At 41.3% G+C, this 26,657-nt stretch overlaps 1 protein-coding gene across 1 annotated transcript in view; it reads right to left on the reverse strand.

The window, feature by feature from the left end:
• LOC127633250 (cadherin-18-like) overlaps nucleotides 1-26,657 on the reverse strand; it is a 112,856-nt gene that overhangs the window by 21,514 nt on the left and 64,685 nt on the right. The window contains exons 5-9 of the mRNA XM_052112201.1: nucleotides 25,708-25,875; nucleotides 22,585-22,772; nucleotides 18,263-18,516; nucleotides 13,753-13,889; nucleotides 8,525-8,646 (exon numbers count right to left, since the gene is read on the reverse strand). Of these exons, the coding sequence (XP_051968161.1) occupies nucleotides 8,525-8,646; nucleotides 13,753-13,889; nucleotides 18,263-18,516; nucleotides 22,585-22,772; nucleotides 25,708-25,875 (869 nt within the window). The remainder of the gene's footprint in view (nucleotides 1-8,524; nucleotides 8,647-13,752; nucleotides 13,890-18,262; nucleotides 18,517-22,584; nucleotides 22,773-25,707; nucleotides 25,876-26,657) is intronic.

A 26,657-nucleotide genomic window follows, 5' to 3' on the forward strand; every position in this document is an offset into this window, starting at 1 on the left:
TTCTGTCTAGGTAGCTTGAACTCGTAATTTTTTAAATTTGGCTATGCAAATAACACAAGTAACATAGGTACTGTATAATGAGGTCACAGATTCCAAGAGCGCTAATTGGATAATGAAAAACCAACAAATGTGTGACTTCTCCAATTTGTAGATTTGTTCTTGCAAATTAATTCTTGCAACGGCACAGCAAATAAAAATTGTATTATTTATTTATTTAATGTATCGGAAATAAAGTCGCTCAGGGGCAAAACTGCACTGACAGATGTTGTAAACGGCAGACACTAGGACCCGAGAGCAGCCGCCCGGCCTCCATTCACCAGTTCAGATGTCAAACGTGCTCCGTGAAGATTACAGTACCTCAGAATCTGCACATCAGTGGCGGTGTTAGGGGGTGGCCAGGCTTCGGTCCATGGTGGCCATGGCCGACCCTCACGCAATTGCTGTTTTAGTCACTTTTTTTTTTTTGTCATTGTTTGGCACAATTTAGTTCTATATTAAGAAATTATTATGAAAACAATACATTATTTGTTTTTATGGAATAAGACAAAATAAATTAGGACATTTTATTATTGATTTAATTATCTACTTTAATTACTGGCTAAATGAATAATTTATTGATCTTAATTATTCATCAAGAGTATTTCAGGACTTCTATATCTGTTCTCTAGCCCTGCTCCGTAGTCTAGATATTAGCCTTGGCTAATAAAAAAACTTGTTAACCACCAATATTACTGATTAGTGCTGGTCTAGTTAGTGAACCAACATAGTGATGCTGTTGACCAGAAAAATGTAGATTTCTCAGCTTAGAGTTCATTTAGTGCTGTCTACTTGAGTTAGCTGAGTAATTCAGTCTTTTAGTTTAAGATAAGGTGCCTGCTAGGGACACCAGCACACCTGGATCCTGTACTGGGGACCAACCTGAAAAACGTCTCGGGTTACATGTGTAACCCTTGTTCCCTGAAAAAGGCGGAACGAGATGTTGCGCTGCTAAGCGCTAGGGGAACAATCTTGCATTGTGAGCAGCTGTGAATTTGTGTGAAACACGTCAATGAAAATTGACCTGAATTTATAGCCTCGGCTGGTGAAGATCATTAGATGCACCTGTGGCCAGGCTATAAAACAGAGGCGTCACCAGCGTGTCGACAGATACCTTTTTCTGAAGAGCAGTCCTGGGACGTCCCAGTGCGGCAAAGCAGCGCAACATCTCGTTCCGCCTTTTTCAGGGAACAAGGGTTACACATGTAACCCGAGACGTTCCCTTTACAAAAGGCTTCACTACAATGTTGCGCTGCTAAGCGCTAGGGGAACGCAATACCCACGCCGCCGCACTTGGGGCTGTCCGGACCCCTACGGTTGTGCAGCGTACTCACAAAAACACGAGAGGTCTCAGACATGAGCTTGAGATGTCGGCTCAAGGGCATAGGGGCCCGGAGTCGCATAAACATCCAAGCCATTCATTTTTGATGAATGTGTGCGGAGAGGATCAGCCTGCCGCATCACAAACTTGTTCAGGCATGAGCTGAGATGTCGACTCAAGGACATAAGAGTCCGGAGTAGCAAAGCATCTAACCCATAAAGTTCGATGAATGTGTGCGAAGAGAACCCTATTGCAACACAAACTTGTCATAAAAACTGATGAATGTGAGCGGAGAGGACCAGCCTGCCGCATCATAAACTTGTTCAGTCATGAGCTGAGATGTCGACTCAAGGGCATAGGAGCCCGGAGTAGCATGAACATCCAAACTATAGAATCTGATGAATGTGTGCGGAGAGGACCAGCCTGCCGCATCACAAACTTGTTCAGGCATGAGCCTGTCATAAAAACTGAAGAATGTGCGCGGAGAGGACCAGCCTGCCGCGTCACAAACTTGTTCAGGCATGAGTTTGGGATGTCGACTCAAGGACGTAAGAATCCGGAGTAGCAGAAACATCTAACCCATGAAGACTGATGAACGTGTGCGGAAAGGACCAGCCTGCCGCATCACGAATGTGTTCAGGCACGAGCCTGCCATAAAAAACCGAAGGATGTGCGCGGAGAGGACCAGCCTGCCGCGTCACAAACCCGCTCAGGCATGAGCTTGGGATGTCGACTCAAGGACGTAAGAGCCCGGAGTAGCATGAACATCCAAACTATAAAATCTGATGAATGTGTGCGGAGAGGACCAGCCTGCCGCATCACAAACCTGCTGCAGAGGGACCCCTCTAGCCAAGGCTTTAGAGGCGGCGACCCCTCTGGTGGAGTGAGCCCTGACACCTACTGGCTGAAGCTTGACCGCTGCCTCATAGGCCAGGGCAATAGCATCCCTCACCCAATGTGACATAGTCTGCTTGGTAGCGGCTGCCCCCTGTTGCGGCCCCCAAAGCAGACAAACAATTGCCCAGACTTACGCCACTGGCTAGTGCGGTGGACATAAGTTTGAAGGGCACGGACTGGGCAGAGTCCGTGAAGACTTTCCTGCTCGGCGTTAAAAACGGCGGGAGCAGAAGGCTTCCAGAGTGACAGGGTGTAGTGTCGAAAAAGGCACCTTAGGAAGGTAGTCAGGATGAGGATGCAGGATAGCTTTGGCCATACCTGGGGCAAACTCTAAACAGGCCGGCAAAACAGACAGAGCCTGTAGATCCCCGATTCTCTTAAGAGAGGTAATTGCCACAAGAAAAACCAGCTTGAGAGTCAGAAGTCTATCAGACGCTGACTCTAGAGGTTCAAAGGGGGTTTCGGCCAGACCCTCCAGGACTATTGCTAAGTCCCATGAGGGAGTTCTGGTCCTAACAGGGGGCCTCAGTCAGCCTGGCTCCACCGAATGAAGCTGAGCGAGAAGAGGGTGCCTCCTCAAAGGCCTCGTCCATCAAGGCGTGGCAAGCCGAAATGGCGGCCACATAAACCCTGAGAGTAGCGGGGCATATGCCTGCTGACAGTTTTTCCTGCAGAAAGTCCAGAACTGAAACAATTTGGCAGTGAACTGGGTCTGCACCATGTAAACTGCACCACCTTTCGAAGACACCCCATTTATTGGTGTAGATTCTTCTGGTGGAGGGAGCCCTAGCACTAAGAATGGTCTCGATAACTTCAGGCTGACAGCCCTGTGTTCCTCAGTTGGTACCCTTCAGGGGCCAAACATGAAGTTTCCACAATTCGGGCCGGGGATGAAATATCGTCCCCTGTGCCTGAGACAGAAGGTCCCTCCTGTCCAGAATCGCCCAAGGCGAGCCGTCGAGGAGAGATATAATTTCTGAGAACCAAATCCTGTTCGGCCAGTGAGGCGCTATCAGTAAGAGGCAAGACCCTTGCTGGCTGAACTCTGGCTAAGACTCCCGGGAGCAGAGAAACCGGGGAAAAGCATACAGACACATTCTGGGCCATGTATGCGCCATCAGCGTCCAGACCCAGGGGGCTGGGTGACTCAGAGAGAAGTAGAGGGACATTGCGCAGTCTCTTGAGAGGCTGAAGAGGTCCACTTCTGCTCTGTAAAATCTCTCCCAAATTTGTTGTACTACCTCGGGTGGAGTTTCCACTCGCCCTCGGTATGTTCTGTCTGGACAGCAAATCTGCTCCCACATTTAGGCGTCCAGGGATGTAAATTGCCCTGAGTGACAGGAGCTTGCCCTGGGCCCAAAGGAGAATCCGACGTGCCAGCAAATTCAGGTGGCGAGAGCGTAGACCTCCTTGACGGTTTATGTAGGAGACTGCTGCTGTGTTGTCCACCCGCACAAGGACATGGCAGCCTCTGAGATGTTGGAGGAAGTATTTCAGGGCCAGAAATACTGCCATCAGCTCGAGGCAGTTGATGTGCCAATCGAGCTGATGACCCTCCCATTCCCCTTGGGCTGGACGACCACTTAAGATCGCACCCCAACCCGTCAGGGAGGCGTCTGTCGTTAGCATCCTGCGACGACATGACGCACCGAGAGTGGGACCCAAGGTAAGGAACCGGGGTCTGAGCCACATAGAAAGGGAACGAGCGCTCGGCGCGTAACCCTTATTTGCCTTAGGGGACTGGCCCTTGGATGAAATCCCCTGGCTTTTAGCCACAGCTGAAACGGTCTCATATGGAGAAGGCCCAAAGGAATAACCGTGGACGCAGACGCCATGAGACCTAGTATTCGTTGATACTGAAGAACAGTGCAACTTTGACCTAGCCTGAGATTGCTCAGGGAGTTCAGGATGGAGCTGACACGAGCGGGAGACAACAGTGCCCGCGATCGTGAACGAGTTCCATATAATCCCTAGATAGGCAATTTCCTGGGTTGGAGCAAGAACGCTCTTCTGGACGTTGAGCCTCAGACCCAGAGAACCTAGATGAGCCAAGACGATATCCCTGTGATGTACTGCCAGTTCTTGAGATTGTGCTAGTATCAGCCAGTCGTCTAAATAATTCAGAATGCGGATGCCCTGGAGTCGCAAAGGAGCCAGTGCTGCATCCATGCATTTCGTGAATGTGCGGGGTGATAGGGCTAGGCCGAATGGAAGAACCTGATACTGGAAGGCTTCGGCCCCGAAAGCTGAACCTCAGGAACTTCCTGTGCTGTGGCAGAATTCCAATATGGAAATATGCATCCATGAGATCGATCGTGACCAGCCAATCGTAACGTTGGATCTGAGACACGACCGACTTGACAGTTAGCATCTTGAACTTGAGCACCCTGACTGAGCGGTTCAAGCCTCGAAGATCTAGAATCGGACGCAACCCCCCACCCTTCTTGGGAACCAGGAAGTATCTGCTGTAATAGCCTGACTCTTTCTCTGGAGGGGGAACATGTTCTATGGCCCCTTTTGCCAAGAGATTCTGCAGTTCTTTCCACAGTAGACATGCCTGCTCCGGTCTTACGGTAGTGGGAACCACGCCGTTGAAACGCGGAGGGCAGCGAACGAATTGAATTCTGTAGCCTTTTTCTACTGTCTGAGATGGGTACTAATTTCAACACTTCCTGTTGAGGGGGAGTTGAGTGTTCCGTGTCCTGGACTAAGGCAGGAAGCAACGGTACACCCAACTCTTCGTTGGAAGCCTCTATCACCCGAAACACCAAAGGCGGCGGGAGTGAAGAGGTTTCGTGAGGGTATCGGGAGGGCCGAAGTGGATGATACACGCCCCGTCCCGAGGGAACTACCCTCACAAAGTTGGGCACAAGAACGTCAGGGCTTCTTTCTTTTAGAGATCACAGCCCTGAGGTCCTTCTTGGGTGGCTGCTGAGGGCTGACGAGCCTGTCCCCAGTCCCTACGAGGGGAGCACGACTCGCCACGCTCTGTTTTTGAGCCTCTCTCCTAGCAGAGGCGGGCGAGACTGGGTGGCCGACGGCCCCGCCCCTGAGTGCGGCGAGGAAGAAACTGCCCAAAGGCTTCCTCATGGCTTTTCGCCTCCTGGAATCTGGAGATAACCAGTATTCATGGCGTCTCCGAAGAGACCAGAAGGCTAAACCGGGCGTCGATTAGGAAAACTCTGTCCCTATCTCGGATGCCTGACAGATTAAGCCATAAATGCCTCTCCGTGCTGACTAAAGCGGACATAGACCGGCCAATGGCACGGGCTGACTGCTTGGTCGCGCGGAGAGACAAATCCGTAGCTCGACGAAGCTCTGAAAAGGCCTCTTCGTCGAGAGTTTTCCCCGCACTCAGATCTTTTAGCAGGTCAGCCTGGTACGCCTGTAACACAGCCATGGTGTGCAGCGCAGCACCAGCCTGACCTGCCGCTGATAAGCCCTCCCCACTAGCATGGAGGTAGTCCTGCATGGCTTAGAGGGGAGAGCAGGTTTTTCAAGGACGATGCCGAACCCGGCGAGAGATAACCCGCAAGTGTCTCTTCGACCGGAGGCATCCTCGAATACCCTCGCGCCTCAGCACCCACGATAGTCGAATATAACGACGTCGAAGGCACGTGAACGCGCGAGGTATAAGGGTTCCTCCACGAACGAGCAAGCTCATCGTGGAGGTCATCAAAGAAGGGAAGGGACTGATGAGGTGTTCCTTCCCTTGGCCATCAGACAGAAATCTATCCTCTAATTTGGAGCGTTTGGGGTTTCTTGGTCACGTGGCCAGTCTAATTGAAGTCTGGCCACAGCACGAGTCACCACATCGAGTAACTCCTCAGAGGATTTTGTATCCTGCTTTGAGTGCTCTGATGTGGGTAACTCGAAATCTATAGACCCAAGGGAATCGAGGTCCCCCTCCTGAACTGAAGAGGCGCCGGAGCGCTTCAAGAACACGAGAAGGACCAGCCGGATCTGGGGAGAGAGCGAGCGAAAGGGACGCACCCGTCTCTCGCTCCTCAGCCAGATCCATACGAGAGCCCCACGAATGAAGTGCGGGTGCTGGCTCTCGAAGTAAGCGAGGCGAGCGCGAAGCATCCCGACCGAAAGAAGGTCACAATGCGCGCACCCGCCCCGCCCCAACGCGAGAGCCGCGTGCTCTTCCCCAAACAAACAAAGCAAAACTCATGCGTGTCTTTGTTCGTCATGAGACGTTGACAAGGAAACACGCATCGTTTGCTCTGTTTCTCCGTCATTTTCTCTTTTCTCTTTTTTTTTTTATATATATATATATATATATATATATATATATATATATATATATACTCTTTCAGAGTAGAGAGAGAAAGAAAGAAAGTTCTGCGCACTGCCTAACGATTTCTAACTCCTAACAAAGAGAGAAGAAAGTTTTCTAGCAGGTTGTGAGACACACAGCATAGTATGCTCTGAATGAAAAATTTCTGTCGACACGCTGGTGACGCCTCTGTTTTATAGCCTGGCCACAGGTGCATCTAATGATCTTCACCAGCCGAGGCTATAAATTCAGGTCAATTTTCATTGACGTGTTTCACACAAATTCACAGCTGCTCACAATGCAAGATTGTTCCCCTAGCGCTTAGCAGCGCAACATTGTAGTGAAGCCTTTTGTAAAGGGAACACAACTTAGGCTGCTGACCAACCATGGAGGTCTTCTCAACAGGGTACACGTTTCACTTAACCCAAATGTAGTTTTAGTGAAACGTGGGAATTCAGTCTTCGAATGTTGTTTTGCTTTATTCTATTTCTTTACTTTCTTTTTTAAATTAACACAATATTTCTGAAATCTTTGCGGGCATCTCAGCAGTTCTTGGAAGTAGAGTGCTTTCTGTGTTAAAACCGGCTGGCTTGTGGGCTTGTGTTGTCCTGGCAACCCAATAGGCCTTTTGATTCCTTCAGTGCGGTCCATTATGAGTTGTTCATCCCTATGCCCTATTCTATGCAAATCGAGCAAATACCTCCAAGTGCTTTGCAATGCTTCTTGCTTGTGGGAAAACAGAAACTGTGAAATTTAAACTTCACAATGTTATTTTTTTATAAATACAACTTGTAAATCATCCAGAATTATTTAGTTAATGTTATACATGAAATGTTATTAACTTATTATTTCAACAAATGTATAGAAATGCCTTTAAATCCAGGCTAGTAGATGGTTTAGAAACTCTAAACTTTTTGTCATGCATTATTCAGCCCCGGTTAGTTTTGTGTATCTTCCCACGTGTTGTTGCATTGTGGCGTTAATTATGCGGCAGCATTGCTCCGCAACACTTATTACCAGCCGCTGCCTGATTATCGCGACACCTGCATCTCCTTTCTCCTTTATAAGTAGCCCTTTGTGTGTGTTGTGTTTGTCGGATTGTCTCTCTCATGCTCACGCTCTTTTCTTGTTTTAGTTGGATTTACCTTAACCTGTTTCCTGTGCTCTAATCATATATCTCTCTCAGTACCCTCTGATCATCTCTGCCTTCATCATCCCACCTCACTGCAGTCATTGCCTGCCAAGCTTCATTGTCATCTTCATCATCATCATCATCGCCATTTGGATTACTCTTGCTGTTGGATTGTTTGCTGTGTTTAACCACCCTATTTATCATAACAATTTTCTCATGCTTTGTTTTGCTATTTCAACATGTTTATTTTAATTTTGTATATAGTTTGTTATAGTTTATTTTTAATTCCTGTATTTTATATATATATATATATGAATTAAATAAATATAGTATGTATTGTGCAGTTTGGTCCAGGACTAGGCTAATTACATATCTGAGAAACTTGCAAAGCACAGGCAACATTTTAAACAAATGATAAATGCATACAAGTAACTTTGTTCATTTAGTTTTGGTCCTTTAATGTAAATTAGCTAATTTGACCAAAATGAATGCACTATTTTATGTTGGGAACACAGGGAATATTAAAATGAGCTTGAACACATTCGTCCTTTTCGTTTTCTCTCAGCCATGTCTTTCTTTGGTCTGCTGGTGAAAAACTGAATTTTTAAATTAAATGGAAAAATTGTGGGTAGAAAAATAGGAGTGTGCTTTGGTGAGTCAGAACTGTCATGCTTTGTTGATCAAATTCTGACTCTCATTGAAAAATGATTAGCATTAACTGAACCCCCTTCCATTTTTCATATTTCTGCCCACTCTAAATATGCATCCTCTCTTACTCTCTCTCTCTCTCTCTCTCTGTCTGTTCCACAGCAGATGACGGTAGGGAATTAAGGTGTCAGGCTATTGAGGGACTTGCCTGTCCTGGCCTGGTGCTTTCACAGATGATGAGCTCCTCATCGCTGTTGATCTTTGGAGGATTGTCGTTCACATCCAGAACCTGCACAGTGATGGGCACGTGGCTCTGAAGACTGGGGTTGTCTGAAAATGAACCAATAAATTTGAGCGTGAGTGACAATGTCAGAAAGACAGAATGAAATAATATCTGAATTACAATTAGTTTTCAAGAACATCATATAAGCAGCTTATAGAGGATTGAAGACAAAGTCATAAAAAAGATCCATCCATCCAGCCAGCATTTAAAAGGCCTAAACGGAACAAAAAATACTTGAAAATGTCAGTGATTATCTTTTATGAAATAGTTTAAATCAATAGTTACAGTAAAATACACTAGAGTGTTAGTTATGGGTGGTTGCTAGGGTGTTACTAGTTGGCTGCATAATGGCCCATGTTAGCAGAGCCCAACCTCATGTATCTATGATATTCTGTTCTTTAGAAATGGCTTGGGTCCCTCCTTCAACTCAAGTATTTGTCCACCCCCTATCAATCGAAATGTGAAAATTGTAAGTCTGATTAAATACTAGCATACCACTCCTCAACAAATCTCCTAATTATATTGCTGGATATAAAAATTTAATAAACAATAACATGCCAATGACCAATTAATTTATGATTAACAAACATAGGTTATGCAAATTCCTACCAGTTTGTCTGAAAAGAACACATATTTGAAACATAATTTCTTAGTTAAATGTACATTTGCATATATCTCTTGATCCCTGGGCAAGATCCGGTTAATTATGTTTACAGATTGGCTAAATTGCCTCATAGGAATTCTCAGAATCAGTTGGACTCATACTGATTAAATTAATTAGAATCAAAATGCAAATAAGCGCTCACAATACCAAGGTATTATAATGATTATAAATTAAAACAACAAGAATGTTAAAATGTTCATTACTATTACATGTTATTGAGCAATTCAAACAACAAATTGCATTGAGTTAGGATCTTTTGAATGTATTTAGCATATTTCAGACTCACTTAGCATAGTTTGTAATTTACCAATAATGACATTTTAAATTGAAGCATCAGTTTACAGCACCACTTGTTCAGTTTTGTGTGGGGTAAAATCTGCTGGTACTAATAGAGAATAATTTTGTCAAAGACCCCCAAAAAAGTAAAAAACAAAACACAGCACTTAGATCACCATGAACATCAGGCAGACAGTCAGGCATTCAGACAGAAAGATAGGTAGGCTGACAGACAGACAGACAGACAGACGGACACACAGTTGCTTTGAATGTGGCTCATTCAATCAGAAATTAGGATCCAACTCAGAACTTAGTTTTTTGAATCAATAACACTAAAAACAATAAAATAGGAGGTTAAATAGTCTCTCATCTGTTGCTTATTCGTTGCCTGGTCTCCACCTCCTTTCTTTCCAATCTCCTTTTTTCAATGCTTATTAAAACATTTATTTCAACCCATCTTTGTCTTCTGCCTCTCCTTTCCCTTTCAATTGCACTCTCTCTCTCTCTCTCTCTCTCTCTCTCTCTCTCTCTCATTTTATACATTCTTTACATCTTCCTCATTGCAGCTTTGTGAAGTATTTCAGAGATATAATGAGGGAAAAACAGCCCATTTAAGTTTCAGTCTGGTGTTGTGCTCGACATGTACACTTTTTGTGACTACATAACTTCCTACGTGTGCATTAAAGTGGTTTCTAGTATAGGTCCATGTGTTAGCCATGTATCATCCGCTAAACTGTGTTGCAGAATATCTACTCATTATAGCGGGAAAAAGAGTGGGCTTTGCTCAGATGAATAACACCTAATTTCTCCCTCGGGGAATGTTGCACACTGTTCGTTTGCCAACTTTATTGAACATAGGTAAAGGAGAACAAAAAGACTTGCCATGAAGACTCATTAATTTTTTTAAAGAAAATAAACAAATAAAGTCTGTTCACAACCAATTTCACTTGGATAAAATGACATATGTCAGAGTGAAACAAGATGTTCAACAATAAACTTGATTTGAAGTGAAAACAAAAAACAACAACTCTAAAACCAAAATCATAGTGACATATCATGATATAACATAGTTCCTAAACCTAACAATAGGCTGTTTAACAGTTGCCAAGCACTATAAAAACTTGCCGCATCAATATATAATTCAACTGATGTGAAAACACATTTGTGCACACTGTATATCGGCTATTTTCTAATAGATTTGAATGCATCTTGTCCAATCAGATATTACAGCCTGATCTATTTGTTTACGATTCAAAATCCTCATGAAGCATAACTAGAAGCTAATAAAATAACCATAAAATCTGCCCGTGGTACAGTTACTTTTAAATGCAATAAATGTGCATATAATTGTGGAGATGTCTTATAGGCACATAGGCCAAACAAGGTCCGGTCCCTTGCTGTCCTCACTAACGAGCACTGTAACACGTTTGCACACTCGCAGCGGGATGAGAAATGAACATTTCAGAATGAAGCCTTCAATGGCAAGCCATCACCATGGCAACAAATAACCAGAATCAGAATTAGCTTTATTGCCAAGTGTTCTCTTGTACACAAGGATTTATTTATTTTTTGGTGATAGGAGAAACAAGTGCACACAGAACATTACAGTGAGACACAGAAAATAAAACATGGTAAGAGTATATAAGTAGACATAAAAATAATAGGACATATAACATAGAACGACATATGTACATGTGCAAGTGGTAATGTTTGTGCAATGTAGCGGAATGTACAGATATTGAATTAAATCTGAGTGAATTTACCTATGTGCCTGAGATATTTATTTACATGATTGCACGATGGGGGAGTCCTGAGGCAGTTTAATTGTTCATGTGTAAAATGGCCTAAGGGTAGAAACTGTTATTGTGCCTGGATGTCCTGTGGCTGGTTGAACTTCCTCAGCTGGCGAAGGAACCTCTGCTGAGCCTTCTTTACAATTGAGTCTATGTGGGTGTCCCACTTAAGGTCCTGAGAGAGGGTAGAGCCCAGGAACCTGAATGACTCCACAGCTGCCACAGTGCTGTTCAGGATGGGGGGGCTGGTGGAGCGGAGGGATTTCTCCTGAAGTCCACTATCATCTTGAGTGTGTTCAGCTCATGTTTGTTGTGAACGCACCAGACAGCCAGCTGGTCACTCTCCCGTCTGTATGCAGACTCGTCACCATTGCGGATGAGGCAGCTTACCGTGGTGTCATCTGCAAACTTCAGGAGCTTGACAGTGGGGTCTTTTGCAGTGCAGTTATTCATGTATAGGGAGAAGAGCAGTGGAGAGAATAGTGAGGATCCCGGATGTGAGTTTCCCCAGTCTCACTAGCTGGTGATCCATCGTCAGACCGAGGTCGGCATGGAGAGCTGGGTCAGTTTGGTTGAGAGAGATCATGCATGATGGTATTGAAGGCTGAACTGAAGTCCACAAATAGGATCCTTGCAAAAGTCCCAGGTTTGTCGAGGTGTTGCAGGATATAATGCAGACCCATGTTAACAGCATCATCCACACACCTGTTTGCTCAGTAAGCAAACTTTAGGGGTTCCAGTAGGGGTCCAGTGATAACCTTCAGGTAGGCCAAAACCAGTCTCTCAAACGACTTCATGACCACAGACCTGAGAGCGACAATTTTGTATACATTTATTCCTGTGATTTTTTTATTTTTTTGGGGGACCGTAATGATGGTGGAACGTTTAAAGCAGCATGGAACTTCACACTGCTCCAGTGATCTATTGAAGACAGGCAGGTGAAACACCATCTGGGCCTGAATCTTTCCTAGTCTTTTGCTTCTGAAAGACCCGGCACACATCCTTCTCACAGATCTTAAGTGCAGATTGAGTAGCAGGAGGGGGGTTTCAGGAGGTGTTGGTGTGTGTGAGAAGTGAAGATCAGAGTGGGTTAGGGGTGTGAGACTGGGCTTTTCAAACCTGCAGTAAAACACATTCAGTTCATCAGCCATTAGTTGACTCTCTACAGAGTGAGGGTGAGGTGTCATATAATTGGTAATGCTTTTTAGACCTTTCCACACAGATGCAGGATCGTTTGCTGAAAACAGATTTTTCAGCTTTTCATAGTAGCTTCTTTTAGCCACTCTGATTTCCTGGTTGTACAATATTTTATCCCCACTTCTGTAAGCATCTTTGACATGACACAGCTGTCTGAGTTTTCCTGAAAACTTTGTTTATCATTATTGAATGATAAAAATGTCCTAGTAGGTATGCGCATATCCTCACAGAAACTGATATATGATGTCACAGTACATGTGAGCTCATCCATGTCTGTGGCTGCAGCCTCAAAATCACTCCAATCAGTGCAGTCAAAGCAGGCTTGTAGTTCCAGCTCTGCTTCATTGGTCGTCTTTACAGTCCTTACTACAGGCTTAGCTGATTTTAGTTTCTGCTTGTAGGTCAGGAGAAGATTAACCAGACAGTGATCAGAGAGTCTTAAAGCTGCATGTTGAACAGAGCGATATGCATCCTTTACAGTGTTGTAGCAGTGGTCCAGTATATTTCTGTCTCTGGTGGAGCATGTGATATGTTGATTCCGCAACGCAATCCACTCTGTACAGCTGGGATCCGGCAGATGAAACGTGTTGTCCTGGATGGCTTCGCTTCACGCCAGGTTTCCATGAAACAGAGCAGCAGATTTAGAAAAGTCCTTATTTGTTTGAGCGAGCAGAAGCAGTTGGTCGGTTTTGTTGGCGAGGGTGCAAACATGCACCAGAACCCTCTGCCTAAAGCCATATTGGCAAAGCTTCAAAGTGTTCCAGCTCTCTTCCCTTGCTTGCGTCTTTGGATCGCTTGTACAGCATCGCAGGACCTCCAAGTAAGATGTCTAATAAAACATCTGAATAATCAAACACCGGCAAGAAATGATCATGTATGCTCTGCCGAATATTTAGCAGTTCATCCCTGGTGAAACTGATTGGGAAAGAGTGACTCCATGTACATAATATTTGCAATTTGTATGTGGCCTAGGAACAGTTTTGTTCTCTTGCTTGAATGGCTATGTTAAATATACTTAGAGGTGTGATCTCTGACTATTAACAGGTCTGTATTGTTGATTACATCGTAATAGGAGTGATAGTAATTAAAAAAAAAAAAAAAACAGGAACAGGACTTTGTTTCTCATGAGTTTGAGGCATTCATTGCTAAGACTATTTCAGCAAAGTAATTTGCAGTCAAAAAAGTGACTATGCTTAACCAGCAACATCATTTCTGGTACCCACCTTCCTCTGTTGCCATGACAGTGATGTTGTGCCAGGGAGTGTCCTCTCGGTCCAGCCGCTGAGTAGTTCTAATGACTCCGCTGATGGATTCAATATCGAAATACACATCTTTGTCTACTTTCCGCTCAATGAAATACCTAAATATAGGAGAGAAAGCATGAATACTGTATGAGCTCTTCCATCTTTCACCCCTCCACATCATAGCTGTGACAAAGAGCAAAGACAGCTGGGACATGCATGATTATGTGAGTGCTCGTATTGCTGTACATGGTTGGGTCATGAAACCCTACCAACTACAAGTGTGGCATGCCTTTGGGTCAGGTGTATTGGATCAATGGGCCCTCTGGTGCAGCTCAGTGACAGATAATTGTAGAAATACGCAATTATTAGGGAATAAGACCTAGTGATTTCATGGAAAGTTAAAATGTGATGGGATGTTTTAGGGAATCTATTAATTCAAAAAGAAGAATGCAGTTCGAACTAAACAATCCATCCAGCCATTTCTAATTAAATGTGAGCAACAATATTGTATGTTGGTCTGACAGAGTGTATACTGTACTTAATAATAATCTTGCCCAGTAACTGTTTAAGTTCATTTTGTTCATAAGTTTTCTCTGAATGATGGATTAGACCAGCAGACGTGGAAAGGAAACTGTTCAGAGAGATTTATGAGCAGTTTTAGCTCATAGATATACTCCCAGATTTGCATTAATATTTCAGCTAAAATGACACAACAAAAGCACAGCAATAGATAACAACATTTGCATTTTCTTTAGACAATGTGAGTGGTGCTTGTCTGTGTAAAATTCACCATTCTGATGCTATGATATTGGTAGGGCATTGCTATTCGGTTGCTAGGTTGTTCTTGGTGGTTGCTGCTAGGACATTGCGTTGCAACTAGGGTGTTCTGGGTGGTTGCTATGCAGTTGCTAGTGTGTTCTGGGTGGTTGCTATGCAGTTGCTAGTGTGTTCTGGGTGGTTGTAAGGACATTGCTATGTGGTTACCAGGGTTATCTAAATGGTTGCTAGGACATTGTTATAGAGTTGCTAGGGTGTTCTAAGTGGTTGTAATAGTATTGCTAGGAGGTTGTCAGAGTGCTGCTATGAGGTTGCTATGGTATACTGGGTTGTTGCCAGGAGGTTGCTTGGGTGAGCCAAAAGTCAAAAGAGCCCACTTCCAAGTCTCTATGATATTCTAGTTTCTAAATATGGCTTGGTTGCAAGACTATGTTTTTTTTATTATTATTTGGCTGTTTTATCTTCTGGAAAATAGTAGGGATACAAAATAGCAAGTCTGATTGCTTAGAAATGTAAAATCACTCTCCTCCTCAACAAGCCATAAGATATGAGGTATCGTTCATGTCCATAACACAAACAGTGTAGGATGAGTTAGTTACCAAATCATAAAACTTAAGTGTACATATATAATATATATATATATATATATATACACACATACATACATACATAAACATACACACATACACACACACACACACACACACACACACACAAACACACACACACAATAGTATATTATGTTGTAAATAAATAATATATCTAGTAGCTAATAATATTATATGTAGTATGTTACATCATCTGTTCACTTCAATGGATACAAACAAGAAAGAAAAAAAAGAAAATCGCCAAAACAGTCTGCAAAATAATCATTCTGAAATCCTGTTTATGTGACACCAGGGTGTCTACTGTGAATAATTTTCCCTTAAAAACCCATTTTCACTGGAATCTCTCATAAAACAAATGCTTTACATTAACTGTTATAATGATCAAATGCATCAAAAAGGTTTAGAACAATACTAAGGAGATAACAGTAACCTTGTTTATCATTTATCTATAACACTAATGCATATCTCCAACTTGTATATCATTTTATTTTCATGATAAGACAGTTAATGTAAAATATGGCAGTGCAAATTCTTGTATGGGAATGAAATGCTGATTGTATATTAACATCAGGGGAAAGGCAAGGCAAATGGACTGAATAAAAACTATATCTCAAATTTGTTATTCTTCAACACAGACTAGAAAGGAGGAATAATTTACAAGTCCTTTATCATGTATCTTATATATTTCATTTATTTATTGTCTCAGTATTTTTGATGAATGCAGATGTAAAAATAATTAGTAAGAAATTGATTCTCTAACTCGCGTCAACCAATGAGAGTCACTGCATTTACATAATTGTGAGAGGTATATCTGTACCGTCACGCACAGACTGTGAAGGTTCATGTTTCCAACCCAGCAGTACAGAGAGATGCTAATAAACCGCAGAGGTCATATCTCATTACCACCAGAAAATATGCCCCGTCCTTGACAGTAGACTTATTTTCTTTTTTTTTAAAAAGCTGCATCAGACATGAGAGAGAAATAACAATGAGGATTTTACACTTTACCACCGGCAAATGAACATTTTGACATTTTGTTTCTCACTTTAGTTGTTCACATTGTGTCATCCAAAGCATGTTCTGAAAAATGAAAATGACAATTATGTCATTATTTACATACCCTCATGCAGCTCCAAACCCATGTGACTTTCTTTCAGTGACATTTAGAACTGAAAACAACTAGCTTCTCAACTCGCTTTTGGCGCCCCTCTGTGGGGCATTTCTGCAGCTCAGACGTGCCCGTACGCACAACAACAGTTACCGCATTGGCCACTGGGAGCAGTGTTTCACATTTCGGTATACACAGAACAATTTCAGAAAAAGACGTCAACTGTTTCCGATTTCACTGTGATATCTAATCTGCCAACTGCTTTTGTAAGGAAATCGGCGATAAAGACAAAAATGTATCCTCTTGAATGACATGAAGATGAGTCAATATTTTTTGGGGTAAACTATCACTATAAGTATCCTTAACGCAGTTTTATATATATATATATATATATATAAATACAAAATATGTTAACCAAAGGTGAAGTGTAGTGTGAAAAGCCCTTTATAGTAATGCAGTTTCCCTAACATTCATAATTCAAGCTGTCATAAATGTATAAAGCGAAACAAAGGCATTCGTAATTTCTAAAGGTCAGGTAAAATGATGAAAGGAGAGATTCTTGTTAATCTGAATTCCTCTCCACCGGGTTGAGACTCCTTTGTTTAGTGTCACAAGGTAGATACAGTAGTGGAATGATGTTCGTATGAGCTGGATTGTATACATACATCTCTTTCATCAGTGTGTGCAGGTAATTGCGCCATTGGTAGCAGTTTAATACTAACACGTTAACATGGGCTGCATTAACTGCTCTAATTAACAATATCCTCCACAGAGAGCAAGAGAGAGTCAAAGCAGAGTAAAATATCCTTGGATATCATATCAACTCAGTGTCATCCTATTAAATTTGACCTTTACAGAGAGATTAGTGAGAAAGGATAGGGCAAGTAAGACAGAGTGAAAGGTAAAAGATAACATAAAGAAAAGAAGAGTCTTAAGGAGAAGAGTCACTCAAGAAAATAAATCTAAAGCGGTTCTGCTCCCCCCATCTGCTGCTTGATGCCTCCTGATCCAAGGGAGTTCTCAAGGTTCAGGATTGCCTTGGAGAACATCCTGCCTGATGATGCCACATAACAGTTCCTCACTGATCATCAGTTATAATATTGCTTGCATGCAGAAATTGTGTGTTCTTGTCAGCAGGATTTCTGGAGCCCCAAACAAACTTTACACTTAGGGCAAAATTTAGAGAGGCTTGTGAGGCGGTAAAGACCACCACTGCCTGTGTGTATATTAGTGGTTGTACTGACTAATAATTAAAACAAAATGCATTTAGTTGAGAAGTAAAATGACATATTATATTAAGGGTGAACTCACTAAGAATGATTTGCACCAATTAAAAGTGCCAGTCAATGAAACCAACCCACCCACAAAATCGGTGGCATAAACAATTTGCATGCCGCAACTGCAGTCTTGCAGGGCGATCCTGAACGCTGTCTAGCGGAGAATGCACAGACCACAACGATCTGGACTGTACAGCATCACTCCACTACTGTGATCCAGAAACCTAAATAAATCATCTTTTTAACATGCCAAAAGTGCACTTGACTACATTGTGCATCTGGATATGTGTGAGGTGATAACACTATTCTCTATCATTTGACCATTATTTGATAAATTATTACTGCCATGATCAATAGAAAATGTATGTGACTGTATGACTGTATGTAATATAACTGTTTATTATAATATTCAATTGGGATGATCATTTCTATAACCCAAAAATAAGAACCCCCCAAACTAAACCAAAAACCGAAACCAAAAACTTTTTCTTGAATCACTATATTTTAGGATTTCTGAAAACAAGACTTATTATCTCATGGAATTTTGCTTCTCAAGTAAACGTATCTTGCTATTAGGATGTTAATATATTTTTACTGGATAGCAAGACAAAAATAGAGAGGAAGTAAAAGTATCTTTTTGCAATGTGTCAATAAAAAAGTGTAGTTAATGAGCTTTGCCTTTTCAGGGAAGTTAACCTTAAGAATCTTCGCCTTCTCACCTTACAGGGCTGTTCATGCTGTCAGGGTCTCGCGCTGTGACGGCTCCCACTTCAGTTCCAATCTTGGCATTCTCGTATACCTCCATAATGTAATAATCCATTGAGAAAACCGGCGGCTCATCCACGTCTCCAACTGTGATCCTGAGTGTGGCGTCGTCTTTAAATGAGCCAAGATATGAGAAGCGTGGATCCAGGCGTGTGTTCTCTGCAGCGATGTGAAGACTGTACTGCTTTTTCTTTTCATAGTTAAGAGGCTAAAAAGAGAGAGCAGGAGACTAAATTGGATTATATATTCTTTCTTTCCTCATTTGCAGAAATGAACTGGTTACTACATTAGGACTTTGAGCATCTGCCACAGATGTTGAAGAATTTAAAGGAGTAGTTCACATCCCAAAAATTCTGTCATCATTTAATCACTAATCATGTGGTTCCAAACCGGTATGACTTCTTTTATCCGGAAAATAGACAATGTGTGAAAATCCTCGTCACTCTTTTATATATTATGAAAGTGAAGGGGTATTGGGACTTTCAAGCATCAAAATGACAAAAAATTTAAAAACCACCATAATATACTACTAATAATAGTACACTGTATGATAATAGTATCAAAGCACCATGAAAATATCCAAAAAGTTGTGCATATGACTGATATTCCAAGTGCTCTTCCTAGTGTGCTATATTCCAAGTCTTCAGAAGCCATATTGTATCATAGTCAACTATCATACTAAAAATATAGCTTAATATACAGTAGCATCCAAAACATATGGACTATTTTTATTACACTTTTATGGTGATTTTATGTGTAATTTTGGAGCTTGACAGCAACTATCCTTCGTTCTTACTTCAATATATTGTATGGAAAAGAGTAGCTGGGACATTCTTCAAAAATTCACCTTTTATCTTCCACAGAATAAAGAAAGTCAAATGGATTTGGAATATCAAGACTGTATTGATGACAGGATTGACATTTTGGGCTGAACCATCCCTATAAGAACATTTCTTATTCAGTCAGTCATTTCAAGCCGTTCGCTTTGTGGCACCTAGTGGCAAACACTTATGCATTAGGAATGTATTGAGGTCAGTCTTTTTAGTTTCGCCTTTGGAAAACTCAGTATTCACTGAATTCACAGCTTTCCTGACCCCTGGGACCGAGAACTGGAATTGAAGAAGCTCAGAATACAGAATGGAGGTCATTAATGAGCATCTGTCCTCTCGAGTAAACCAGATGCCTGTTTGACATTCTGACTGGTCTGATAAAATATCTGTCAGTGGATTTGTGGAGACTAGCTCTGTTTCAAAACAAGGTGAGCTGCCACTCTACCTACTGGCTACATAGGCACCTACCTTCTAAGTGACTGTTCAGACTGAATGCATGCTTGCGCTAAAAAAGATATGCAGCACAACGCATATAACAAAATACAGGTGTCTTGAGGTGCACTTTTAAATGTTGAAATTCTTTTGTACCTTAAACAGTGTATAGAAAAAAGCGGGATACTGACAAAACAGCTGCTTTTGTTTACATAGAAAAAACTATTGAAAAAAGAGCACAGACAGACACAAATATGCATCCAGTGTGAACGACCCATAAAGCAGCATCCTAATGGACATTTAAAGGGATAGTTTATCCAAAAATGAAAATTCTCTCATAATTTATTCACGCACATGCCATCCCAGATATGCATGACTTTATTTCTTCAGCACAACACAAACCAAGATTTTTTAGAAGAATATTTCAGCTCTGTAGCACATGAATGGTGATCAGGCCCATGTAGCTCCATATCATCAAATTAATGAAACATAGAAGTAAATGGTAAATGGTCTGCACTTATATAGCGTCTTTTTAACCGTAGCGGTATTCAAAGTGCTTTACACTGCGTCTCATTTACCCATTCACACACACACACACACACACACACACACACACACACACACACACACACACACACACACACACACATTCATAAACCAATGACAGCAGAGCTGCCATGCAAGGCGCTAGCCTGCCATTGGGAGCAACTTGGGGTTCAGTGTCTTGCCCAAGGGCATTTTGGCATGTGGAGTCATGTGGGCCAGGAATCTACCACCAACCCTGCGATTAGAGGATAACTCACTCTACCACCTGAGCCACAGCCACCCCAATATGAATGCGCTGTCTCTATTCATTCACTAAAAATAATCACTACAAAAGAGTCATTTGTTTTTCGGACTACATTGGATGCTCTGTCTGTTTTGATACACTAAACATAATCAGTTCATAAGAGTCACTTGTTTCTGAATCGAAATACATGCGCTGGATGTTGCTGTGTTCCGCCTGCAAGTATAAACAGCCTTTTTATCTCACCAACTTTCCATTCAGACTGCAAATCGACATGCACAACTTGGAAAAATATGTTTTCTTTTGCAATTAGGCTGTTGATTTCACAGTTGCGAAGCACCTCTGCTGGAAAACAGTACAAGAAATTGCCGTTTCATGTGAAGCCGAGAAGTAAGTGCAGCTAGTTCCATTATATTTTTGAACCTGTGCTTGAGTGTAACATTATCCGTCTGCAGCACTGGCGCAGACGCACTTTGGCCAGAGTGGAAGAAATGTGATTAAAGCGTTTACATCCCAATTGAATTAGGAGTACTCCACATATATCACTGCGATTATCATTACTCTAGTCACAATATAATGTTTACATGAACAACAGTTTAATCACAGTATTGCCTTAAGTGCATTGAATCGCATTAAAGTTGTAGTAAGCGATTCCTGAGAAAGACTGTTGCTATTTGAACTCAACAGCCAAACAAACACACTCATCCCTTCTGTGCTCCTTCAGAAGCTCCACCCCCAAATGAATGCACACTGCAATAGTGTTGTGTGGCTAGGTCTGATCCTCTTTTGGGGCTTTTCCACTGCACGGTACAACTCGACTCAACTCTGATAGCTTTTTTGTGGTTTTCCACTCCACCTTGTACCTAATTTTTTTAGTACCACCTCGGTCGAGGTTCCAAGCGAGCTGAGCAGATACTATATGTGATGTCAAAATCACTGATTAGTCAGGGAGAATCGTCACTACCAGCGTCACTGGATTTCCGACACGCGTCATCAACCCGCTAGTTTTAAAGTTAGTAAAAGCAATAACTGTATCATTTGTTCACGCGACTTTCGAATTGTGAAAAATGAAATGGCTGTGCGCAAAACCACACCGTGGTCAATAAACGAGGTGCAGATGGTCCACTCGTTGGCGATGAGCGAAACTATAAAGTCTCTCAGGAAGTGTCTCAGCTGTTGGCTGCACACGGCTACCACCAGACCTACCAACAGTGTAGGGAAAAGTAAACAAAAAAACTTAAAAGTGACTACAGAACCATCAAGGAAAAGTGGAAGTGGTTCGACCAAAAGGACACTATCTAAACCGGCGAGCAATGGGAGGGAGAGTGCCCTGGACTGGCGTTGATCCACGATGGAGGATGGTATGTTTTGTTATGTTAACTCTATACTCTGCTTGAAAGCTTCACTTTATTTAGTTGACCAGCTACTGAAAGCTTGCTTCCAAAACAACCAGGCCAATTTAACTGTTACACTTGTGTAAAATCACCATGCAACAACTGCTTTATGCAGCAATATGAGCTAGTAGCTAACAGCTAGCGGTCGTGTTATTGTTTTGGTCAGTTTGTGTTATGTTTAAGATGATGTCACAGCAGTAGAGGCGGCACAACTATGACAATCAGCCTATAATCCCACCCACGTTGAGGGGCACTAAACTGCAATGGAAATGCAAGGTCAAAAAGTACAGCGAGTAGAGTCGAGACGAGTCGAAAAAGTGCCTTTTGTTGATTTTCCCATTTACAGAGCAAGGGCTATGTACAAACACCTGATTTTTTTTTCAGTGCACACACAGAATGGACAGCTAGCGGACCTTGAAGAGATATTCACAGAATGTGACAAAAATGTTATTGGACTAAAATGACTTGCTCGGCCTTTAAGGGTGCATGTACATGTAGCCAATGTAAAACAATGGGATTACCCCCCATATTATCAACAGGGTTCCGGCACTTTTTGACCGATTAATTTTCAAGATGTTTCCATCTTGACTTTACAGCCTTTTGTGTGATTAAAAAGGTGATTCAAGATAACTTATTCAAATTTTGATTAAATTCACTAATGAACCATTCAGACTGTTTTGTGAATTTATAAAAAAAAATAAAAAATCAACTCAAGAGAACAATTCATGGACAAGGCTAAAATGTTATAAGTAGGACAAGGGGTTTGTTCAAATCCCTAATCCTAAGTATGAATAATTGTTATAGTGAATCAATACAAAAAATTACTGCAGTACCTTTTTCAGTGTGATAATGCCCTCTCTAGTATCTTTGTCTGTAGAAATGGAGAACATTCCGGCACCCTCTGGGTTCAGAATGGTGTATTTCATGTCTGCATTGATTCCGATGTCCTCATCGTTGGCTTTGATCTTCCCTACTGGCTTCCCCACCTGTGCTGACTCTGGAACAAACACCTGGTAATTCTCTGCAGACAAACACAAGAGCTCACTTGGTGGCTTGTTCGATTAGCTGGATGTTATTTTGAAGCATGTCTCAAAACGCCCCTGTTTGGTTGTGATGCTGTGGTCTCGGAGCAAGACAAACGGCACCAAACTATATGTTTTAATATTGCATAATTGCCACATGCAGAAAAAACACTAGCCCTGCCTTGGCTGCCCACATTTGAATTAAATAAAAGAACAAAATCTGAATGCAAGAGATGTTCAACCATTAAGTACATTTGTTGGCAAACCCGGAAGGCTATTTTGCCTTGGATTCTCTTGGAAATTTCCTTTGCGTTTTTATAATGTCAATTTTAGAAAAATATGAGTAAACTATGGCCTGTGGTTATAACTGATTGAAAAGATTGTCACATTTTGTTCTAGAACATAAATTACACGCACTCATTGCTTTTAGTTTTGAAGCAGCTGCGTTTATTTAAAAATGCATGTCGCTATTGCAAAGCTCATTAAGGACTACAAGTACCTCCAGCTGGGAAGCTATGTGCTTTATGAAATGGACAACTGTTCTAGTCTTTATTTAGTGATGGACTAGCAATATGCATTTTTTTTTTAAATGCACAACGGCTTTACGATCCACAATGGATGTATTAGTGTGCAATTTATGTTCTAGAACAAAATGTGAACATCTCTTAACATCTAGTAATTTTCAACACAGATTTTCACTCTGACTTTTAAAAACCCATTGGAAATTCCCAAGGGAACCCATGGCTTCACAATGCAAACTGCCTTCCGGGTTTCTGAAATACAGCCTAAACAGCTCTATAGAGCGCAACACTTTTTCAATATTTTTCCAATCCATTTTCTCCTTAGATGTTTCAAGACACTATTCAGTAAAGAGTTTTAAGCACTGCATGCGTCAAACCAACCAGCTCAAATATAAATCCAAAACACTACAAACTTTCATTTGATGCAAAAAAAAGGGTTTGATTTAAGACTGTGAAATGATGGGATATAAAACTACTGTCAGGTTGCAATTTTAAGTTTATTGCAAAATATGCATATGCATATAAACAATGAAACCTGATTATGTAATGCTTCATGGGCCAGTGACTGTTAGCTCGTGATAACAGAAATATGGCAATAAACACAAAAAAGGTTCAAATTAGTTTGACTTGTGTTTTAGAAGTATATACCAGAACTATACAACCTTGAAGATAAAGATCTGTCTTAAAGGTTTTAAAGGTTAAGAGTTCTTTTTTAAGAAAAATAAATGGGACTTTTAGTTCTGAAACTACACTGTTGTGCTCTGTTCATGAGAATAAAAAGAAAACTACAAAAAATTCGAGATCCAAGGCACATAATTGGATGCTTACACAATCAAAAAATGCTGTTCATTCCTCTGTTCTCCTCCTGCTAATTAATGGTAAAATATCTAACTCTAGAATACATTATATATGATGAGTCATCTGTTATCAAGACTGTATCTCAATAAAGTATATTTTCCTTATATCTCATGGCTAATTATATAGTATCCATAATCAGCCCTTGAGAAATCTACCGGTACGTTCTAATGGGTGTCTGGAGAATGCGAAAAAGCCCACTTTGAGAGAGACAAGTGCATTACAAAAACATACTATACGGTTAAGCTTCATACAGTAATGAGGTGGATGAAGAATAAAAAAGTGAGGTTATTTCTGTTTTTGCCAACATCTGAAGCATAATAACCCTGGAGTCATTCAACATCTCACTGAATCGCTTTAGATAGTTCAGTCTAAATAGAGTGCTTGATAATGGATATTACACTAGAAGTTTCCTTAAAAAAGAAGCATAGAAAGACCAACATGAATTTCCAGGCTGGTTTAAGCTGTTTGGTGTTCGTCTGGCTGGTGGACCAACTTATCCTTGTGGTTCACATGTCTTCTCATAATAAGCACATGGGAGACTCGACTCTCACTTGATTTGAAGAGTTTTCAAGAGTTTGCAACAGTGATATTATCGTTAATGAATACTTAAAAAAAAGAAAGAAAATCAAATCAAATCAAAATGAAAACTGAACTAATTGGAAATAATTGAAACTAAACTAAAATCCTTTTTTTTTTTTCAAAACTCCAAAACGAACTAAAATAAAATAGAAATGATCATGAATTAATATTAGTTTTAGATATACAGTTTGGTAAATATGGCCAAAGTGGGACACTTTTGGAAATTGTACTTTTCTTGACATTTTAATTATGATCTAAATCACATAACCTGACATTATTCCTTTAAAAGAAGATTAGGATGTCTCCTACCTTAGTAAAAAGCAATAAATAAATAAATAAATAAATACTCTTGAATGGGAAGAACAACCTTTGTTGTCTCTTTTGACCAAATCTAATATTTTCTTCATTAGGGACAGAGACACATACACAGTTTTACATCACAAGTCATTGTATGTAACATTTACAAACATTAAGTCAATCTTAAAACACATTTCCCTTATTTCTTTACAATTGCTTTTCTCACATATCCTGATGTAAAATCATCAATTTAAAACCTCAAAAAGTTAACTGTTTTCTTCCCAAAGATTGGTGCACTGATTGTATGATTTCTAACCATTTAAGGGGATACATATTTATGGAATGAGGATCAAGCTTAACTCTCCCCTGTGGGGGAGGGGCTAGCTGGTTTTAGAAGGGGTTTGGGCACTTTTTAGCTGTTCAAGTTGAATACATAGCAAGGAATCTGCAAACCAAAATTTGCCTCAACTTATGCCAACAGTGTGAAGCCTATGACTACAATGATTAAAACCTTAAAATGTTGCATATGTAGGCAGCTCAGAAGCTTTTGAAACACAGTGAACATATGCTGGCGACCTATTTGTTCTGGTATTTTCTTCAGGAGTGAGTCTCCAATGAAAGCAATATGGTACCTTATTTGTTTTCCTATCAAATTGCAACGATGGCTGACAATACTCACTCTGAGGGAATTTGGGTGGGTTGTCGTTGACGTCAGTGAGTGTGATGTTGACCGTGGTGGAGCCCGACAGCCCTCCCACCTGCCCTGCCATGTCTTTGGCCTGAATGACCACTGAATAATGCTCTCTCGCCTCCCGATCCATGTCTCCCAAGGCTGTTCTGATGATACCTACGCAAACCAAACACACATATGTTGGTAATTGCAGTGTAAATGCAGGGGTTACTAAATCAATATGCCAAGAGGCAATGCTTACACTTTTTTTTTTTTTGTTAAATCACAGTAATGCAAAGCCTTGAGTGGCTTATTGCTTTTAGTAACAGGTGATAGATGTAATGTGAAAGCAGACAACAGATAATAATACAGTCTGAATAAACAATTATTAACTATTATTAATATTATTCCAGTGTTTCCCATTAATTACCTTGACTGTGGCAATCATAATGAATCAAAAATATTTTTACACTTCTCATAATAACATAAAAGGTCTCTAATGTTGTGTTTTACGCCATTGCTTCGGCAAAGCATCTCTCAATCCCAGTCAGTCAGCCCCCAGTCAGAGAGAGCGAAATACACCACCAGATGAGGAAGAAACAGCTACAGAGGTAGCTAGCTAGGATAGCTAGCACAGTTAGATGGCAAGTCTATAGCCAAACAGACTATTCATAGGCTTCATAGGCATAGAGTAACAGTGGAATTTTAACATTACCTGTTTTTTTGCAGCAGAAGAGGCAGCTTCTGCTGATTCTTATAGAGGGGCAGACATTGAGAGAGGAGCAGCAGGGTAGGCACTTTACATAGGGGCAACAGGGGAGACAGCCTCCCCTGAGGGAGGGACAGCAGATGATTTTGACAACTGAGAAAGGGGCAGTAGGTCAGAGTATTTTCAGTTCAGTTTTTGAACTACGTTAAACTCTGTCTCTTTTTCCATGCTTTGTTGGTGTGACTTTTTT

Source organism: Xyrauchen texanus, chromosome 40, assembly GCF_025860055.1.
Source record: "Xyrauchen texanus isolate HMW12.3.18 chromosome 40, RBS_HiC_50CHRs, whole genome shotgun sequence".
Classification (NCBI taxonomy): Eukaryota; Metazoa; Chordata; class Actinopteri; order Cypriniformes; family Catostomidae; genus Xyrauchen; species Xyrauchen texanus.